Genomic DNA, 22,708 nt, shown 5'->3' on the forward strand with positions numbered 1-22,708 from the left:
TATTATTTATCTCCATCTTTCCACGGAGGGCCAAGACAAATATTCAGAATTTTTAATTTAACACATTCTTAAGTGTGTCCTAACTTTTAATATATATCGAACAATTACATGCCCTCCTTCTGTTGCCTTTCAAACTATAAGATTCCTTTTTTTTTTTTTTTTTGTTCTCACTGAGGTTTTTATTTCATTTTCAAATATCAATCAGGTGAAAATTCTCAGAAGATAAGTCATAAGGATTTCATTTTGTTCACTTACCATAAGCTACCTTCTTCCTCCTTTGTACTCACTGACTATGAAGAGGGCCAGGCCATGCATTCTCACCACAGAAAGTCACTGCTACAGTGTAAGGATGACAAAACCCACTGCACACAAAAATCTAGTCACCAACTTGGAGCGGTTTTGTTGGTCTTTTGGTTTTGCATTCAAAAGAATCCACACACATAAGTTATCTGAGTGTTAAGATTTTGAAAGTACAAACCAGCATAATAAACATGAGTGAAAACATAGACAATTTATCTGTATCTATTTTATCATGTATGCATATGTTGCCTTGTATCTTCAGAACAAAAAGTACTGTGAATTATAACACCCAATAACATGCCCCTAAGGGGCTGAACGTAACACAGTAACGCTTAGTTAACCTTCAAAATAAATGAAGGCAATAAACAACTCATCAGAAGGATCTAAGAAGAGCAGAGTTTTTCTTTTTCTTTTTCAAAGCGATATTCATTTGCCATTTTTGTAACAAAGAAATGAGTCAATTTATAAAATACTATCCTTCCTATATTTTTTCATGAGGCATCTTATCCAATTTTGCTATTTAAATTAAACTGCAGCACACCTGAAAAAATCAAAACAGTTATTTACTGGTTCTGTAGATCACTTGCCTAATTGTATGGAATATAGCGGAGATAATGAGCTCATTGTGGACTGCAACGGCCATGTAGCGTGGCTCGTGAAATGCTGATGGGACGGTCCGCACTGCATAGCAGAGATAAACGCCCCACAGGAGGAATAAAAATTCAGCTGTGAGAAGAACAACAACAACAAAAAAAAAACCAAACAATTTTCCATTAGTTTTCCAGGTGAAGGAGAAAGCAAAGTTTAAGTTCTGTAGCAGGCATTTTGTGCTTATGATAGAAACACATGGCGAGAAATGCATACAAAATGTCACTCACGTATGACTACATATGACATATATTTAACTTTTTATTCAGTGCATAGAGGATTTTTCACAGGTATATTTTGGCTTTTTACATTAAAATTTTTTTTAAAATAGTGTTTGGTATCTCAGGGTTTTTTTGTTTTTTGGGGTTTTTTTTTTTTTGCTAATACCTGGCTTTTTCCTAAAACAATTGTAAAATAATTAACCACATCCCTAACCCAAGTTTAAGATGTTCATAGAGCATTTGGGTCACAATAAAGTCATCAAGGCAACAAAAGGCTGATAATGTGTTTACATGCAGCTTCTAGAAATTTAAGTCCTTACTTCACTGAGCCTGGTTCAATGCATAAAGACATTTGTTGTCAGAAATGTGAGAAAATAGGTTGCTAAACATTCAGTGGCATATTTTATCAATGAATTTTATCAATGTCTTCACATAGCAGACATCATGTGTTTTGTGGGTGAATGCTAAGGGCTTAGTAAAATTCCCAGTCACCTTGTTTGCTTGCTCAGGCCAGAAGAGACAAGCAGAGAATAGCAAAGACAGGGCTTCAGAGTCACACTAGCCCTGTTTGGGAATTCTGGCTGGATTCCTAATTAACTTTGCATAATCTGAGGCACTTTAACCTTTCTGGTCACAGTTTCCTCATCTGGAAAATGAGAATAATAAAAGTATATATTTCATGGGATTATTTGCTAATGAAATCAAGTAATGGATATAAAGCACTTAACAGTTTCTGACATAGTAGATGTTAGAAAAATAAATAGAGATGTTAAAAATTAGTTCTTATTGTTAAACATCTCCTTTGACTTTCTTTTTCCCCAAACTGAACATTGTTATTTTAACTCATTCTGACCAGTAACTGTTATCATCCATTTTATCTGTCTTAGTGACATAGCCTCATTGGAGATATCTAATTGACAAAAAGAAAGCTCTAATTTGGAGAACATATTACATCAAATGCATTACCTGTTTATAAACTGAAACACTGATTTCCAGTCCCATATGCCCAGGTGTTTCACCTGCCAAAGTTTCAGCCTATTTCTATCAGTATTTAAACAATAAGTAGTGCCCCAATCATTGAAAATCCCTCAAGTAAACACATCTGTCAAGAGTTATTCTAAAACCCTGCTGTGTTCAGAAGCCAAGGGAAAAATGCACCTCACTCAAAGTTCTCCATGAGATCAGAGGGGAGGTCCTGATTTCTGTCCACGGTGTTACTACTGCCTCCTCACTCAGGTTTGAAATCTCAGAGCCACCTTTCATTGACACATTTCTACTTTTGAGTTAGTTTCCCTAAGCATCATTTCTCTCAATGCTCACAATTACAATCCTGGCCTAAGCCCCTACCTGTTTACTCCTTATCTATTACAGTTATTTTTCAACTGCTCCAGGTAAACCAGGCTTCACCCTGCATTAATTCATTCATAAGTGACAAGTTCATTTTTCTGAAACTCCACTTTGATCTTATCAGGATTTGTCCAAGTCTCTGCTACTCCCTTGGGGTTAGCTGATTCATGTTTCCACTGGAAGATCCACTCATGTCCCCTTAGGACCCTCGAATAATTCCTGCTCCCAAAGGAAGCCTACATGGGTTCCTGCCAGGGCAGGCGTGTTTCAAGTTTCAAGACTTAGATGACTGTCTTGCAAGAAAGTTTCAAGACTTTCTTGCCACCTAGAGTTCCCATTAGCTTGCCCCACTGCTTGGCCTTAATCTTTTGTGCTTGTGTATTTCTTAGACCCTGACTTCTTGTCTAGTCTCTGACCCTCAGGTTAGTGTTTCGTGAAGTACTGCGTGCGTCTTCATTCAGAAATCTTCAGCAGTTCACTGTAGTCTTACAAATGCTTGGCCTGGCATTCCTAGCCCTCTATGACTTCATGTTACATATTCAATATGATCTCCTAACATTCCCTGACATGAACTCTGCACTGACTCAGGAAGATTCATTGTCCTCTGAACACCCCAAAGATTCTTCTTGTGTCTGAGTCTTTGTTCATGCTATTTCTCACACAAGAAATCTCTTATCCACAATTCCAAGTCTTAACCAATTTTCAATGTCCAATTCAGGTTTTCACCTCCTTTGTTGGGCTATCTGAGGATGTTTCTAATCTACAGTGAAGTTTCCTTCCTCTAATTTCTTATAGTTTTTGGCTACCTATACTACACAATGCAGAGAATAATGCCACACAATATATAATTGGGAGAAAACTGTTCATGGGGTCTTGTTAGTCACTCCTCTCCTTAGCCCCAACTAGACATGACCTCCTTGAGAGCAAGAACTGAGTCAAAATTCTACCTCTGCCCACACAGATGACAGCAACAGTACTGAGCACACATAGATAAGATTTAATAAATATTTGTTGAACTGAATGAATATAAATTGTACCAGTTTCATGTTATGAGAGATGTAGACTTTCAGTTCCTTTACTGCTCCATCTAACATCTACATACACGATCCATCTATAGACATGATCTAAAGGTCATATTGGCATTATCATTAATGGTGGTCACTGCTACTTACTGATGGACCATTGAGTGTGTCATACTGTGCTCGGCACTCAAGCATGGTCTATGAAAAATATTATTAAACAAACACTAACACAAAAAATATACTATAATTGAAGGGTTCACATGTAGATGAGTTATAAAAACACAATCTTCTCCCGCTTACTGCAGCGTTTTTATACAATGTTATAACTGAAGATTTTTTTTAAAAGGAAAGTTATCAGGTTAAATAGTGTGCTACAATGGAGAATTATATTTAAAAACATAAGACAAAATAAGATTCCTCCTAATAGCTAAGCTGTACATTAAAATCATTTCATTAGCGATATCAAACAATATGCTTTAGCTGAAAAACAATTTATTATTCAAAGTACCAATTAAACTAACTGTGATATATAAAAGTTGTGCTTAGGGAAAAAAATCAGTTTCATATAATTAACTACAGACTAACACTGGCAATTAGTAAAGAAAATATGCAGATGTTACCAAATTTTGCAGTGTTATTATGTGGGAGTCAAAATATATGTTGTGCTTCTGCTTTAGAAAATAATTTCTGGTGTTAAATGATTTTTGATGGGAGGCATGGGTATAGTTAAAAAGGGAATTGCATTTATATTTAACAATTCAAAAAGGGCTTTCAGAAAACTGAGGTATTCTATTTTTAATCTATTAGAAATAACAGTGTAAAAGTTAACTGCCAGTAGCCTTTAAAAAATTAATATGCCGTAATGAAAGTAATTTCAAGTTATCCTTCCAAAGGGCTGGGTCAAGCAAAGAAGTGAAAGTTGCTATCAGCTCTTTGACACTAAAGATGCCCCAGCTCTGAGAACACCTACAAGGTCTGAGAGAGACAAAACTTCAAAGCACATATGTCTCTCAAGCTGTGGGATCTACCCTGCTGTGCCGTGTTGCAAGGCTATTTTGTATTAATAACATATTGTGCTTCTTAGCCGGTTAAAAAATTATTTCTACATGACAAAAAATAAATTTCATTTTCCAAATGTTTCTTTTAATGTCCTCCTCTATTTTTTCCTCTAAATCTTATCCACTTAGAAAATTTGTGGTCAAAGTAAACCTATTCTGTTTTCCTTTTAATAATGTGGGCATCACAGAAATTCTCGCTAAGTATTAAGTCAAGTAGTTCCAATAGTGCCTGCGAATACTTCAAACTCCAGCATGCCAGGGCTTGGCTGGCAGACAGAAGCCTTCATACTCTGGAGGTTTATTTGTCTTTGCTTTTGTTAAAATAAAGACAGTTATGAGACTTATAAAGATAAGGACAATGAGAATGATACTTCTGATAGAATTTCAAAGCTAGAAGTGACTTCAGGTGACCACTTCAGGGTACATTTTTGAGTGTGTGTGTGGCTGTGTATGGGGTTGGTTGGTGAGTTATTCTGCTTGTCATGAAGTCAGTTTATTCACCTGCAAAGCTTGGAGGAGAAGGGAGATTTCACAGCCAGGACAATGGGGCCAAAACTCTGTTCTCAGCTCCCGGGAGCAGCGAGCCACAGGGATATGCCTGTGGAGAAGCTGGCTCTCCCCACGCTGACTCACCATGTTGGCAGCAGAACGGGGGCTGGATCCAGGCCTCCTGGTTCCTGACCAGTGTTCCCTAAATTACATCTTTTGGCTGAGGTTTTCTTTTGCTCTGTTATTAACAGAGGCCTAGACAAAATCCTTGGACATATTTTTATACTACTGAAGAAAATAAACATTTTCCCAAGCAACAGTTGTTTGTATTTTAAGCAACTAATATGCCAATTAGAATTAGCCAGTGGTGGTTAAAAGAGTTCTACTCAAAAGTGCTTTCTGCCCCTCAGTTCGTCTGACTTGGGAGCTAACATCCTTCAAATATGCGAGGCAGTGAGCTGAATGCATTTTGTACATTAGCTACAGTTATGAAGGTTTTATTGGAGAATTTGTGACTCCTTTAAAAAGGCTGGGGCAGAATTCTGAGTGCTGAAATGTCGTTTGGGGCAGAGCCACTGTGTGGAATGCTAAGGATTGCTGCTCTGAATCACGCAGAGTATTCAGGCCACGCAGGCCACATGGTGGCCTGTTTTCTCCCCATCTCTGGGGGAGCTCCCTCAGGCAGAAAGGCTGTGGATACCTTTGCATGTTGGTGTTCCTTTACTGCTTCCTTTCACACGTCCCTAGAACTGAGATCAAGTTTTTCACCAACTCCACTGCCTCTTAACTGGGGAAGTTAGAGGAAGTATATTTTTCTTTCCCTCTCGTATACACATTTATGCTTTTTAAAGTTTGATATGGGGTGATGGAAATGTAGTAACCCCAGATTCGTCCAAGCTGATAAATGAACATTAAAGGTCATAAATTAAGAAGAGACGGAAGAGAAGGACAGAATAAGATTAGGGACCATGCAGGGTGGAGGTCAGGGCAGCAGGCTTTGTCTTCAGTAACGTTCCTTCTATTCCTTTCTCTATTTACATGTGTGTTGTTTGGGGTAGGAGTTGGAATTGGGGTTATTTGTTACCACTTTAAAAACATATTTTAAAATTTCAATCCTTTATCAAAGACTGACAGCACTGACATTGCCTTTGCTTGGGCGACAACACATGTACATTTTGAAGGACTAGCTTGAGTGGTTTTAGAATGACTGGTAGTGGGAGGGTTATATTTTTATTTATTTATATTCTACCTCTGTGGAAAAATATCTTACTTCTTTGAGTGCAATGATTTGTATGATGCTAAAGGACAAAGAAAGAATAAATTTATTCCTTAATTTTATACGTACAGTGCCATTTTCTCTCTTAGAAGTTAAAGAAACTTTAACTTCCATGTTCAATTTACAGCTTATAACATCTATGAGACAATTTTGCTGAGTGATGCTTGGCCCAGGACATTGGTGACCACTGAGTGAAGGATTTGTGCGATCATTACCAAACTTCTGTTATTCTGTTGGCCAAATTGTCTCCCCCTTATATCCACAGTTTTGACTACTTTGGGGAATGGGGCCCAGCGAGCTGAACCAGGAAACCTTACAAACCTTTCCACTCCTATAATCAGTGCCAGGCTCTGCTCTCCACAATTACTGCAGAAATCAGGATGGGATAGGGGTGTGAGAACGTGCTGGAACTTGCAGTCCATATGGATTCACAGCTTGTTTTAAAACTATGATAGTCCTTTTAATACCAGAGAAAGAGCTGCCAAAATCTTTTGACAACTGGCCAAATACAGGAAACCCTACATCATGTAAACAACAGGGGTCCTTGAGCAGAGAAAGAAAAGCAGGGACATCTAGGATGATAAGTGGTCACACATTTTGGGGTGACAAGTGCACACATTTTGAGGTGGACAAAGAAAGGTGGGAAAAGGCAGGACTCTCCAGTGTCTGAATGAAACCTTTTGCTTATTATGCCCTCATTTCAATAAAATTAGCCTTGCAGATTAGAAGTACCCATCATGCACTGACTCCATGACACTTCTGATCCAGATTAAGGACAAAAGTCCCTTCTCCCCTAGGGAAGGTGGAGTTGGGGTGAAAATAGAGGATACAACTCCAAACCCTTCCCTACACAAGGAATATTCTGCCCATTCATTTTTACACTCTGTGTAACCAGCTTGCTGAAGAAACACAGGGCAGATGCCCACCTGACCCTGTCTACTCTCCCCCTGAGAGAGGACTATCCATCCTTCAATAAATTCTCACTTTACTTTCTTAACGTCCCTCTCTCATTTCTGAATCTTTTCTGTGGCAAGATGAGAACCTAGTCACTGGCAACAGAAGTCTAATCTATTTTCCCCAATACTCATTAAAGGGGGCTTTTTAACACATTTCACCTGTCACAATATAGCCTAATTTTGGGGGGGGGCTGGTTAAGAATTTAAATCCTTAGAAACAATGGCTATTTTAGAATTTCTTTAAGTAAGACTGATTGTATTCTTCTCAGTTCCTTCTAAACACTGGCATATGGCTAATTAAATCACTGAACACACTATCTGCTTTTTTGTGTTTAAAATATGACACCAGGAAAGAGGTGAACATAGAAGGACATGTCAATGAGGAAGAGAAAAGATTATATTTTCTGTAGTGAAAACAGCCCATGTGAAATTCATGGAAATGAATGAGTGCTTTTGAACTATGAGGTAATCAATGTTGGAATCCTCTGAAAGCAACCAAATATTAGGATTTTTTTTTTTAATTTGGGAATTTTAAATTTTAAATTCCCAAATGGTATGTGAACCCAAGCTTATCATACCTGTTCAATCACTGCTTAGATTTTTCTCTATGTCTTTTTCTGAAACAAAGGATTTCAAGCTCTAAGGGGTTTCCAGAACCATGAGATACTTCATATATTGCTGGACTTTTCACAACCGTGAAGAGATGGGGAAGATCTTAATTTATATAGCAGTCTTTGTCAGGGAACAGTTATTAGATCATATAAATACAGTTGAGAAGAGTTAGGTCATATCAGCAATACAGAAAGATAACAGACAATAATAGAAGGTAAACAGAGCCTGAATAGAGCTTTTAGTATATATTTTTGTGCTAGGTTAAGGAAGGCAGCGAAATAGCTTTATTCTCAATCATGTCCATTTTTAACCACATCAGATTATCACCACCTAACTTCTGGAAGAAACCAAGGACACATTTCAGTGCTTGCCTAGTTTTGAACTAAAGTTTGACACAGAGATTTAGTCCTGCAGTGGAAGTTCTACACGTCCTTGCCATTACCATCTATTGGTCACATTTTTGCAGCCTTGTTGCTGTTTCTTGTAGGCAAGGCAAGAATCTGCCCTCTTCTTCTAACTTACCCTGGTCACTGGTACTGCTTTAGTATCTTCAGTCTACATTCTGAATATGTAGTCAGAAACTAACTGCTAACCAATTAAATATACTAAAGAGTGACCTCCATTGCATCATCACTTCTGCTATTGAATTTATGTATTCCAAACTTGGAAGCTGTATATTGGAGGACCTTGCCAGCAAGCTCTAAATCTAGGTATAAAGATGTGGTCTTCCCGACTGACATTATAAAAATAATTCAGACATGAGAAGTCAGTTCCACTCATTTGTCAGTTTTTACCAATCAGGAAATTCATAGGGTAATGAAGTTTTAAATTTTAACCATGATAAATTTTATTGCTATTGTGAAAAATCCTGAACACGAACAACTGACCACCAATTTACCAATTAGGGTACAGAGATTAAGAAAAAAAATCTGATAATCTTACTACTAACATTTTTCAGAATGAGTATGACTTGGGATATTTATTTGCTTTCACCATCAATTTAGCAGAATGGTTCCCAATCCCAACTCCTTTATTCTTTACATAGCCCCAGTAGGACGGTGACATTAAAAAAAAAAAGTTTTTATCAAAAGCAAATCAACTTTATTCTACTTCAATATTTGTAAATGTACTATGCAATATTTTAAAAATTATAATTCTGATGTGCCATGCCAAATTTGTACCAAGGTCTTATTTTGACTGTTGGATGAGTCAGAGGTAGAATTTCCTAAAAGGGCTGGGTACTGCCATTTTAGTTTATATAATTTTCTCAAAAACATTTCCCCAAATTTGAACATACACTTTTACCATTCAAATTAATTTGGGGACAATTGTGTAACTGCTGGATTTTTAGCTTTAGCATGTTTCCTCACACTGGTCTAACGCTGACCATACAGAACAGTACAAGGTAAAGGCAGCTGGGCTCATTCTTTCTTCTTTCAGCAAATGCTTATCAGGAGCCCACACCTGACAAATACATTGCCAGGTGCCAGGGATGTGGTGTGAATGACCCAGGCAGTGTTGCTGAGGAGCACGTAGCTTCTAGGTTAGGAGAGGAAAGGCAGTGAGCAGAAGGAAGAATCCTTTCTTTTGCCTTCACTGAGCTACAGATGCTACACTGACACATACTCAGAAAAGTGCCAAGTCATATAAAGAGGAATGGGACAAGTGCAGCAGGATTATGTTTTATATGGATATAGATGATTTCCAAAGAGGTATGGCAGCTGAAGTCTTTATAGGAATTCTAGTCTGATCCAGAAATACTCTGGAACATCCAAAATTTGAAATTCTCTTTCTACCAGATAAAATTACTTTCTAAAAAACAGACTATTGGGGGCCTATACAGTATTCCTCACCTTGTCCAATGTTCATCTGTCTTTCACAGTTGCAATATTTATATCCTTATTTGCTTTCTATTAAAGTTTACTTCACAATTTTTTATACAGGACAAACAATGATTACTGAAAATTATAAGCAGACAATGGGATTCTGAAAGTCATTTTTTCTTCTATTTCTATGTTTTGAAATATTTCTTATATTTTCAAATATTTCTTAAAAGAAGAAACTGAGGCTCATAGGGGTTGAGAGATATTCCCCAAGTAGTTTTCTATACCCAGTTCCTCCTTCTGAAACACTTGTGGTAGGAAAATCACCTACCTGGGTGGTTCTGAAGCAGACCTGGTCAGTAAGCAAAAATAGAAAGGCCCCACCCTTGAAAATTATCACCAATGTTTCTAACTAGGGATCTACTTTAGTGAGAAAACTCCTATCACACTCCTTTAAATTGTTCTGTATTTTGTATTTTTTTAAAAAAATAGGTTGTTTTCGATGGGTCAGGCCGATCCAGAATGCATGTTTATCATTATATTAACCATCACTTTTCTTTTTTTTCTAAATTGGCTCCTGACACTAATGTAAGTAAAAAACAGCTTCTTGATAAAGATTTCTTACAGCAACTTCAAGGTAAAAACCTCCCTCCAGCCTCTCCATATCCTCTCCCCTGCATAGAAACATTTCTGTTTAGGAAATAGGGAATAATTTAGCTTTCAGTATAATTTTCTTTTTGGCTGACTGAAGATATATGAATTTATTATTGAATAACAACCTGGATGTAAAAAATCTAATGGTAAGCATGCTACTTTTAGAAATATACAAAGAGAACTGAAAAGAGGCATACACTACACATTAGAAAACATTAAACTTGGAGAGGTTCAATACAGAATCTCTAATGCCCAATCCTGAAAGTGAAATGAATGAGATTGCTGTAGGGTAGTGTGAAAAAAAATTACAGCAACCATATGCCTCTGATTTTTCAAAACAGTCCTAATTTCAAATATTTGTTCCTATTGTTAAATCACATGACGGCTTTTCTTTAGAGAACTGTGTCACTGAAAGAAAGTGTAATTTTGAAACTAAGGTGTTCCAGTGGTTTATAGCACATAATGTCTGGACAATAACAAAACCACCACCAAACATCTACCTTCCTCTGACCCCTTGATCTCTGCACCCTGTTATTAGTCTTGTACTTTCCAGGAGACACTAATGGTATCATTTCACACTGTTGGGGATATTAGTTTAACTAACTCCTGCCTCTCAAGTCTTGCTAATTCTATCTCACTTCAAAAGCATGACCTAGAGCTGACCACCATAACCAGTCTCTTCTCTTCACTTCTCTCCACCTTAACGGAGATCTGGTTACATTGCTTGAAGTACTGCATTCCCTGCAGCCCCTTAAGCCATGGCTCTCCCTCCTCTCCTCACCACCACCTCAGGGTCCTCGGGAACGAGAGCTCAGGGGTCCTCCTGGCTCTTCATTTTCCTTCCCCGGTATTATCCACACTTAATGTATTAAAAAATGCCCACTTTTTTTTCACAGTTTCTTCCTTGCTAGTGGAAAAACTTGCCTCCTGGTATGCATTCCTCTCTGGAGAGGAATTTCCTGGAGAATCTCCTGGCAGTCAAGTACAGTGAAGTCTGCCCATGATACTAGAGAGCGATTGTGGAGGGCGCGGTTAAACCAATAAGCGAGGAGAAAAAGTGTGGTCAGAATGGAATTCTTCAATGAGTGGTTTGAGAGGGTGGGGGATTTGAGATGGCAAAAATGTCATATAAAGTGAGAGAGGTCACTGGAGATGAGGGGGCTCAGTGGAGATGAGTGTGGCCTAGCTTAGATAGTACGAGGGAGAAAAAATACGAGTGGGTAGGAATAGAAGTGTAGGCAAGAACTGAAAGACACTCCTCTCTGATGGCACCTATTTATTTTTTCAAGAAGTTCTTTAAAAGAGAAGTGGATAGTTTGGAAGTATGAAGAGAGGATACATGTCAAGACTTGAAATAACATTGTGAAGAATGTTCTAGTGGTTGGTCAGCGACGCAGGAAGGGCATTGCAGAATGCCCAGAGCCTAACTGCCATAAGTGGTCCCTCTCTTCTAGGAAGTTCATCTGATTACCTCCTCTGAGTCAGTCACTCTATACTTTAGGGTAACATCAGAATGACCTGGAGGGCTTGATACACAGATAGCTGGGGCCCACTATCCTAGAACGTCTCATCTGGTTGAGGACTTCAGGAAGTGACCCCAAGAATTTGCATTTCTAACAGGCTCCTGGGCGAAGCTGCGGCTGCTGGCTGTGAGACGGCACTTTGAGAAGCACTGCTCTCAATCCTTCTCCATTCTAATGGCTCCAACTCCAAAATCCCTGAATTTGGTCCATTTCATATTGTATGTATATATACACAAACCTCTTAAAGGCAATCTAGATTGAACTTACTGATTTATTGCATCACTTTTTGGTTCACCAAGTTCCTTCAACAGATTTTCAAGACTCACGATAAACTTAACCATCTGGCATTATTTACAATGTATTTCATCATAACCCTCTTTTCTAGCTAGGCATTTCCTTCATGTTTCATATAATTCCCACCCCCCCCCACCACTATTCCTATCTTCATACTTCTTCACAATAATCTAAATATGACCCATGGCTCAGAAAATTTCTCTTTTATAAAGATACCTGGGTTCTGGTCTAAACTGCTGCCTTCCTTTACCATTGATTTTTGCTTTTTAATAATTTTTAACAATTCTCACTTATCTGTATAAACCAACAGTAAACTACCTGATGAGAGGAGTAAGGCCTTCATATCTCCCATGAAGTGTTCAACATAGTACTAGAGACATTATGGGTGTTCAGTGGATCTTATTGTATAAAATTCTTATATATAAAGAAAGTTTATATAAAATGAATGGCAGGTTACTGTCAGTTATATATTCCTATTTATTTCTACATAGAGATCACATATGTGACCTTCTTTAGGGTGAAAAATACACTTTAAAAAGGCCTTTGAATACATCTCAAAACCAATGTGTGAAAAATGCAAAAAAATGCTAGGTGAATAAATAGGACATGCTTTCTGCTTGTTTGTTGCTTATCCAATGATGCCTCTTTATGTATTCTGAGTATTATATTCTTTGTAAAACATAAAAGAACCATAATGGGCTTTTCATAGTAATACAGGGAAATGATTTTCCCCAGTTTGGTTAACTTGAATTGAAGAATGTAAAATAATAATAAAAGAGGTTTCAATTAAGCAGAAAATTTATACCTAGACAATTTATTTAATTTCCCTACCCAGACTAAAGTCACAATCAGAATTGCTTCCTACCTTAGTCCTTGGCTTTATCTTCTGATAGTGAGATTGATATGCACTGAGGTGGAACTACTGATATCTTCTTTGATATTGATCAAAACAATGATTGACTTTGTATATTACCATAATGACCATTCCCTTTATGTACCTACACTGCTTATTATTACCGATATCAGGCCTATAAGATTCCTAAAGTATCTTGTCTAGTAAAATATTATACACATTTTATTAGCTTCTAGCAAAATATTGATTGTGAACATTCAACAAACAATTACCAAATATAGGGGAGACAGAAAATAGAAATTAAATCCATGTGTTTATTTTTGACATCTGCCAAATAAAATTAAGATTTGTCCCTGGATGACTGAGGGGAATAACAACAAAATAATAAAGGGTTTTTATATCTTTGGAAGTTTATCTTAAAACAGCCAAATATTAACAACAAAACATTTTCTATGGAATTTTCTCTTTTTCATTTTTTCAATTTTTTTCAAACTGAGGTGCCAGAAAAATAGTCTGTATTTTTGGCCCAATTCATCATGTGATTCTTCCAAGTTTTCCAGTTTCTCAGTCATATAACTCTTATTGCCCCCAAGTAGTCCAGATCTATGTTTGTGTAATACTGGACCTCCAGGGAATTTATCTTTACAGGGAAGATAAATTAGAAATTTTGCATAGAGTGCCCTGGATACCAAGTCTAATACATCATAGGACCAGAACTATATAAAAATTACCAACATGTTTCCTTTTTACCTCCCAACTAAAGAAATAATTCAAGAGAATGGCTACTGTTAGTCAAATGGGGACACACTCATAGGATAGAAAGCAGAAAGGCTCTTTGGACAGAGAAGTTGCCTTTACTTACTGAATGTCTTCCTGATTGCATTTTCTTTCTTTTTTTTTTTAAACATTTTTTTATTGATTTATAATCCCTGATTACATTTTCTGAACAAGGCTACATATTTTTGAGAAAGAATGGGAACTCTCAGAAGAGGTTCGTATTCCATATGTCATCACTGTCCTTTTCATAATACTGTTCCACCAAAACCATATTTAGTGAAATTCCTTTAGGGTTTGTGACAGGGCTTGGCAAGGCTTCACATGAGGTCCATTTTAATGCTACTGGGCAAAGGACGATACAATCACACAAAACGAGTGACCACATACCAACTGCTGTCATGTAATCCCAGCGCTCAACGAGGCACATATTGAAGATGAGGTGATCTGATGTTTGCCCTTGGCCAATGAGTGAAATCTGCCTCTCCAAATTCTGGCAAACGGATGAAGTCCAGCCAACAAGAAACCAAAATACTACCAGGAGTATTACTGCCAGCATCCTCATGACCCGTCCCCCAGTCATGTATGGAATCCGTTGCGCTGTTCGTGAAAGAAACACCTTCAAAACCCTGAAAAGTAAGACATCAAAATGTGAAGGCAAACCTAACACTCAGAAAGCAAAACTCTAAAATCTTATTTTTCTAGGTGAAATTTAAACCCACCCAAACCTACTTATGTAGAGTTTTAACATTAAAAAAAAAAAAAACCAGAAACTATTGCTTTGATTTTTACTTAATTTCATCCAGTTTACTTCCAATAGCAGAACAAATATCCTGCATTAGAGGCCAGTGAGTCAATAGATTTGTATAGGATGGAATTCTTTTGAGTACATCTTAATATTTCAAGGAAAATTCTCAGGACCTTAGAAAGATCTATAGGGCAACATTGCACAAACAGGGTTTCTGAGGGATCAAAAAATAGTCCTGAAAGTGAGTAGTTGGGTTTTACAGCATTATACGAAGACAAAAACTTCCTTAAACCAGTTATTTTTTACAGTAGAATGCTATGAAAGGTATTTTCTGATAATCATTTTATACAGCTTCCCTTTATAGTCATTTTATCACATTACCAAAAATAGTAAGTATGAAACAGTAAGAGGGGTAGTTAAATACCCCCGAGTAAGATTACTGCATTGAGGAGGAGGACTGGGATATGACCTATAAGAAATGTAGTGATTTTTAAAATTTACATTTTCTTCTTCCATATATAGGACTCACACGAATAGCCAGGGTTGAGAACTACCAGATTAGGTGAGATCTAAGAACCATTCCACCTCTAGACATGGGGTGAAGACAAAATCCAACCTTACTATAGGGATCTTTCCAGACACACTTTCTTTAATTTCATCTGCAAAATATTCTTAGCTGATTTTAACTCCCCACTCATATTCTGGTATTTTAGGTCACAAAATTATGAGTTTATATGAACTACCATGATGGTTTATGATACCATAATCAATTTCCAAAAGGCAAAAATAAATTTCTCTTCCCAACTCTATTTCCTCCTCCATTTCACTCTTTTAACATTTTAAATTAAATATTCATATGAATTAATCATAAAATCATTATAAATCTGGAAATGAAATAAATACACCTGAGACAGTCTAGATGTATTACACTATTTTTCCTTCCTATGTAGACCCTTAGTAGCTCTCCCTGAGTTCACACAACACATCTAGCAAAGAAAGTTATTTTCTAGCAGATTCTTTTTTATTCCCCCCCATCCCTGCTATATCCTTAACCTCATTGTCCTTCAACTAACTCATAGGATGAAGGTATTTAATTCTGAATAAAATACTTATCCTCAATTTTTATGAGGAACAATGTCAGAAAGGTATTAATATACAATAAGAGTAGAAAGGAGGGCATGTTAACTACTCACCATTTAACTACAGATGGTCCCCAACTTAAGATGGTTTGACTTATGGTTTTTTGACTTTATGATGGCACAAAGGGATATGCTTTCAGTAGAAACTGTACTTCAAATTCTGAATGTTGATCTTTTCACAGGCTAGTGATATGTGGCAGATACTTTCTCATGATGCTGGGCAGTAGCAGAGAGCTGCAGCTCCCGGTTAGCTGTGTGATCACGACAGTGAACAATGGATACACTTACAACTGTCTGTACCCATTCAGCCATTATTTTTCCCTGCTTCCAGTACAGTATTCAATAAATTACATGAGATATTCAACATTTTATTATAAAATAGGCCTCATGGTAGATGATTTTGCACAACTATAGGCTAATGTAAGTGTTCTGAGCATGGGTAAGGTAGGCTAGGCTAAGCTATAATGGTCCTTAGTTAGGTGTATTAATGCATTTTTGACATGATATTCTCAATTTACAATCAGTTTATCTGGGCATAACTCCATTGAAAGTCAAGGAAGAGCTGCAATTCACCAGATTAACAGTTGTTCTCCATTCCTGCTGTAAAACACTGAGTACAGCCCATGCCGTACTGAATGCTAGTGCTGGCAGCTAATGTGGTACCCCTGTCTCATGCTTCAAATGTTTCTGCTCCAAGTAGCTGAATTGCTACTTGTTAAGAATCAATTTTACTTGTCCCCAGATTATGCCCAATGTTATCATCTTTTTAAAACTTAAAGACTAGTTGACTTATAATATTATATTAGTTTTAGGCTACAACATAGTGCTTCAATATTTTTATAGATTATACTCCATTTAAAGTTATTATAAAATAATGGCTACATTTCCCTGTGCTGTACAATATATCTTTGTTACTTATCTATTTTATACATAGTAGTTTGTGTTTCTTAATCTCATACCCCTTTCTTATCCCCTCTCCTTCCCTTTCCCTACTGGTAACCACTAGTTTGTTCTCCAGATCTGTGAGTATGTTTCTGTTTTGTTATATACATTTGTTTATTTTTCAGATTCCACATATAAGTGATAACAGAGTATTTGTTCTCATTTTACATGATTGAACTAAATTGAGTGTGAAAGCAAAGGAGGCTTATTTGTATGAAATCTATTTTGAATACCTTGGAAAGACTCCATAAAGTCAAATCACTAAAAGAAGCTGCTAATTCAGGGGAAAGTGAGATAATTTTAATATACTGGGGTGGTCAATAAGCATAAAAAATCTAGAAGGAGTCTACACTTAGATTACCTCAAAAAAAATCCACAACTCTTTAGATTCTTACTCCTATTTAAAGAACCAACACTGAAAAACAGATAATACACTGCAGGGATGTATGCTAGAGAGAGAACAATGCATTCAAAATGTTAGATCCATAGTCAAAGAAAAGGCCTTATTTCAAAAATATTGGTAAAGGATTACTTGTGTTTTAGATTACAGTGTATATGCACCTTTTTAATCCCTTTCCAGTTTAAACAACTTTATCAATTAATTGACCGATTACTAATCCATTAAGAAAGCTTCTATTATAATCAGCTGATCAATATTCAAAGAACTCTCTGTCTTAGAAATGAGAGCAATTTCTTAGAAAATTAGTATTTTTGCTAGTGCCAATCTTACTTTCTGTATGAGAAATCTACACCCACTATGTACACATAATGTTTCTCATTGCACCTGGGTGAATTCTAAATTTTGAATGACTAAGATCTCAAAAGAGAGAATCTGACCCATTTTTCTGCTCCTCTATATTTTGGATATGCCCAAAAGAAAAAGAAGAGAATTGTTTCAAATTCTGTCTTTACTGCATTTGAATATCTGAAATGTAATTATAATGAACAAACATTTATGTAGTGACAATCGTATGTGAGTTATCATGCTAGGCAACATGGAAGTCTTAGGATATGACCCTCATCTTCTAGAAACTTGCAATCTAACTAGAAATAAGTATGTAAATAGCTACCATATAGAACAGCATATATTATATACTGTTATAGGTAGTAGCTAGTAAGTCCAGTAACCCCACAGAATAGGTGATATTTGGACTGGGTGTTGATGGATATCAATAGGTAGAAACAGAGGGAAGTGGGGAAGAAATAAGGAGATATTCCAGGTGAAGGGAATCATGTAACAAAGTACAAAGCAGGGAAATGTAAGTTGTGTTTGAAGCCCAGTGGGTGGAAATGTTTGGCAAGAGGGGAAGTTTTTTTGCTTTTGTTTTTTCTCAACCCACAGGAACTCCTAGGGATTTTTCTAGTTACTGTGAGGAGTTTTCACTGGGTTGAGAATCACCGCTCCAGGGGAAAATAGTTATGATTTATATTTTGTTTCCATGGCCAAGATGTGGGAAATCATTTATTTTTCTGATACTTGAAGATTTTCACAATCCACATAGAAACTCTATACCTCAAAGTGAGTGAACAGTGGATTTTTAAAATAACCATCTTTAAAGTGCTTCTTAACCAGATAGTTTGTCATTTGCAGAGGAAATCTATATGATCCCAGTTTGGTAATCTTTTCATCAAGAAATCCCACTTCTAAATTATCAGAAATATTCATGATTTCCAGATGACTGTGTGGGTGTTTATTATATAGCCTAGGAGTTCAAGATTGTCACAGATCCCATAATCTCATTTCCAGAGAGGAAAACCCAGAGCAAAGCCCTCCTGAGTCTCCTGTTATTGATTTTACTGGCTTTCAAACATTAGAAAACACAATAACACAACTCTGCCCTACAATCTAAGCGTTTCAGGATATTGGTTTTTGTAAAATGAAATAAGATACATTTTTCTAGGATTGCCTTAAAATAAAATGAGAAAATTCTGCTATATCTTTAAAAAAAAATGAGCTCTTGTTAGTCTACATAGGTTCACTGCCTAGAAACCAAGTTCTAAAAATGAAATCCTTAGACACGCAATTATTTGAAATACAGCTGTATGGAAAAAATGCAATCATTAAACTTCTTATATAGATTAATTTTTCCACTATTTTTTTCATAGATAAATCTTTAAGCTACCATCTGTTCAGAAGGTTTTTACTATTTCTGAAGGAAAGCAGTAACATATACAAGAAGGCTGCAAAAAATTTCCAGAACTTAATATAAATAGGTATATTTAAAGTATCTTTTCAATTCTCATTATTAATATAGTTTATAAATTCATAGAAATGTTGAAATGAAAAAAAAGGGGCAGCCCAGGAATTGGCTGTCATGATATTGTCTGCCTCTACTTTTTCCCTTTCCATACGTTTTTGGTTTGAGCCCATAAAATTCTTCTGTAAGGACTTGTACTTAGGTTATTGGTTATCTTCTTCAAATATCTAACTGATATTCTTTCTCTTATTTAAACTGACCTCTCTCCAGCTTTTGGCATGGTGGAAGCACGTGGCTTCCAGTAGGTCACAGTCTCTTGAGTTTCTTCCTACTCTTCAGTGAGAAACTTTTTAGTCTCTATCACAGAGTCCTCTGCCTCAGGCTTCCCTTTAAGTAACTGGGTTCCTCAAGGATCCCCTAGACACAGTCAGCTATATTTTTTTTTCCTATGGTGGTCCTGGGGATTGAACCCAGGACCTCGCACATGCCAAGCATATGCTCTGTGACTGAGCTACACACCTACCCCCATCTTCCATTCTTGCTTTACACATTACACTTAGGCAATTCCATCCATGACGCTGTTTCAGTTATTTATATGCTGGTGAGTCCTGAATCTGTGTCTTCAGTTTAGATCACTCTCTTGAGCTCAGTGACCTACTGGACATCAACAGGCCCCAAGACAAAGACATCACTGTCTCCACTCCTCTCTCCTCTAACCCTCTGCTCTTGAGTTACCTGTCTCAATGACTAGTCTCACTTAATTGCTCAAAGTAGAAGCCTGGGGATGAACTTTGATATTTCTCCCTCATCAGCATTCCAGACCCCAAGTGTAATGCTAAGAAATTTAATTTCTACCTCTTAAATATCTTTCAAATCCTTCTATTTTTCTCCACCTTTCTGCCACTATACAGCTCCTGGTCATCAGTCTGTTCCTACAGTAGCTTTCTAAGCTGTCTCCTTACTGGTCGGGCCCACCTTCAGTCCACGCTCTACACTAAAGCCACAGTGATCTTTCTACACTGCACTTCTGATCACGTTGCCCCCTGTTTACCTGTCCTTCTGTGGCTCTCCACCCAAACCCTAGCTCCTTAGTATGGTAAAGGGGTTTTAAACATTGGTTCCTTCTTGCTTCAGGCTCATCTCTCCCCATTCTCCTTTTCCTAGGGTCCTGCACGTCCCTGTGGACCACATGCAGGTGTCTTCTAGCTGAACCTTTGCCCTCAGCTTTCTGTACTGCCTCTGCCCACATAAGTATGGACCCCCTAATTTAGCTAATTCCACATAGCTTCATAGCTCAGCTGAGATGTCACTTGCTCTAGGCCAGCAGTTCCCAAGCCAGTAGCATCAACACTATCTTAAAACTTGTTAGAAGTGCAAATTCCTGGGTCCCATTCAGAACTACTAAGTCAGAAACTCTGGGGGTTAGGGACAGAAATATGTATTTTAACAAAGCCTATAGGTAAATTCTGATAAAGGCTACAGTTTGAGAGCTCCTGCTCTAAACAATTTTTCCTGAAAGCCTTAAGATTGGTGCAGGTGCCTTTCCCACGGGCAAACTGCTCTAATCTATCAGATAACTTTTTGAGTTTACATTATGCTGACACCAAACTTTAAAGCCTCTAGGGACAGAAAGTTTTCCATTTTCAGAATATTTGCATTTGTTTGTGATTTAGCAGCATCTCCTTTGTTTACTAGAAGGGAATGAAGATAATACATCCTTAAGCCATCCAGTCTTCTGTTCTATTAATTTAATTTGGATAATCCTAAAGTCTTGAAGTTCTCCATTAGAGTTGAATTTCTATTAATTTTATTGCTTTCTTAGAAATTCCAGAGAATAATTGCTTGTGATGAAAGGTAGGAGGTGGTTATTATCTTTTATAAATATGAAGCCAAACAATTCTTGACAAAAAGAGCCTTGAGAGTGAACCACACAAAAAGGGCTGAAGTCACTGCCTGTCAGTTTGCTTTCAATGGTCACAAGTGCTCATGTTTATTAAGCTTTTCATCAATTTCTCAAAATTTCATTTTCAGAAATACACTAAAGCTACTTCTTGGCCTGCTGGGTGGATTTTAGGTATATTAAGAAGGACTAGCATCACCTAGACAGAAACAGGTTTTAACATTTATCAGACATGAAGTTCAGTAAGATTATTATGAATATATTAAGTTATTGCTATTATAAGAAGGAAAACTCACAACTCAGTCTTCCAACTTTAGGCATTTAAAAAAATCAATTTCAGGTACTTGCTTCAGCTCTCATGTCTCATCCTAATCTTCCTTTCTTCCAAGCCAATTATAAGTAGATAGAATAAGAAGGAAGAATGATGAGAAAAGAAAGAAGGAAGGGTTATAAGATTGTTGCAAGTCAAATTTTTGATAGAGCTTGAAGGAACTTGCAGATGATCTCTCTTGATCCCATTAATGTACAGAAAAGAAATGAGTCCCAGTGAGGGGAGTCACTTGTCCAAAGTCACAAAGTCCATGAGCAGCAGAACACTACAAAACTCCTATCATTTTCTCTTATCTTAGTGCTTTTTTCTATTATATCTTCCCCAGAACAGAACTGTCTATTAGTTAGTTCAGAGTTACATCAATTTTAAAAAGCACAACAGGAATCTGCCTCTCTAAACATGCCACATCTCCTCTACTCTCCTGTATTTTTCTAATTCAGATGCCCAGAGCACCATCCCTTTTATCTAAACTGATTCAAACGCACATACCTTTGTAGATTCAGTTCGAGAACCTCATACTACTTAGATCTTTGTCTGATGACCCTAGTCCACAAAATTTTCCCCAATGATCACCATTACTCAATTGGTATCTCTCATACACTTACAATCTTTTTGAAGTCAGGGGATGCCTGCTTGTTTCCTAAACCCCTAGAAGATCCAGCACATGAAGGCAAGAACATTTAGTTGACTAATTATTTACAAATGTCCTCCTGATAGCTAGCAAAGGAAGTTTTATTGTTATCATTCACTGTGTTGCCTGTGTTTTAAAGAAAACAAACCAGAGGAGGAAGAAGCTGGGTAAATCAGGGAATTTGAAAGAATTCTGGTAAAGATACAGGAATGAGAGTAAATATTATCTCCTGTTATGTGCCAACACTTCAGTAAATCCTAGAAATTTAGTAAAGAAAATGGCAATTATCTACCTGCTTTCAGGTTTATTATAAATTCAGAAAACATAAATAAATAGGCAATTAAAATATGATGGTTCTTGGGGAGTGGTATCAACAAAAATGGTGAAACAAAGAACTCCAAAAGTCGACCCATTCATAAAAGCAATTAATAAATTGGTAAAAACTGTTGGAATCAACTTTTGGGAACACTAGAAACTAATCAAAAGCTTATAGCAACCAGGGGATACTTAACTAATAAAAAAAATAGCTGAATTTGAGTAACAGGAGCTTTGTGGCATTTTAACCTACATTGGTCCTATCTTCCACTCACTAGCTCAGTGGTGGCCTTGAAGACAATATCCTATACTCTCTGTATAGGTACCTAGTACTAGATGAACACAGTGGATCTTGTTCTCAAAGAATTGTGGTTTTTCACTTTGACCTCTCTGGTGGCTCCCTGGAGAACTAGTTCAAGGCCTTCCTTATTTTACTCAGCTGGCTGAGGCAATGATATGGGGGTCATTTGTTTGAAACATTTAAAGGACAATGGATTATCTGATGCCACCTGCAGCAAGGGATAATGGTTGGGACAAATAACAAACTAAACAAAAAGTTAGGAGGAAAGGCTGAAGAATAAGATGTGTTGGAGAATCAGGGCTTTGACAAGCTTCCATATTTTCCTGGGTATCTAGATGGCTGGAAGATGCTCA

General features: G+C 37.0%; 1 protein-coding gene across 1 annotated transcript in view; it reads right to left on the minus strand.

Moving 5' to 3' along the window:
• The window catches only part of GPR158 (G protein-coupled receptor 158), a 304,199-nt gene that overhangs the window by 14,360 nt on the left and 267,131 nt on the right, over positions 1 to 22,708 (minus strand). The window contains exons 7-8 of the mRNA XM_032474100.1: positions 14,241 to 14,479; positions 888 to 1,026 (exon numbers count right to left, since the gene is read on the minus strand). Coding sequence (XP_032329991.1) covers positions 888 to 1,026; positions 14,241 to 14,479 — 378 coding nt within the window. The remainder of the gene's footprint in view (positions 1 to 887; positions 1,027 to 14,240; positions 14,480 to 22,708) is intronic.

This window comes from Camelus ferus, chromosome 35, assembly GCF_009834535.1.
Source record: "Camelus ferus isolate YT-003-E chromosome 35, BCGSAC_Cfer_1.0, whole genome shotgun sequence".
NCBI lineage: Eukaryota > Metazoa > Chordata > Mammalia > Artiodactyla > Camelidae > Camelus > Camelus ferus.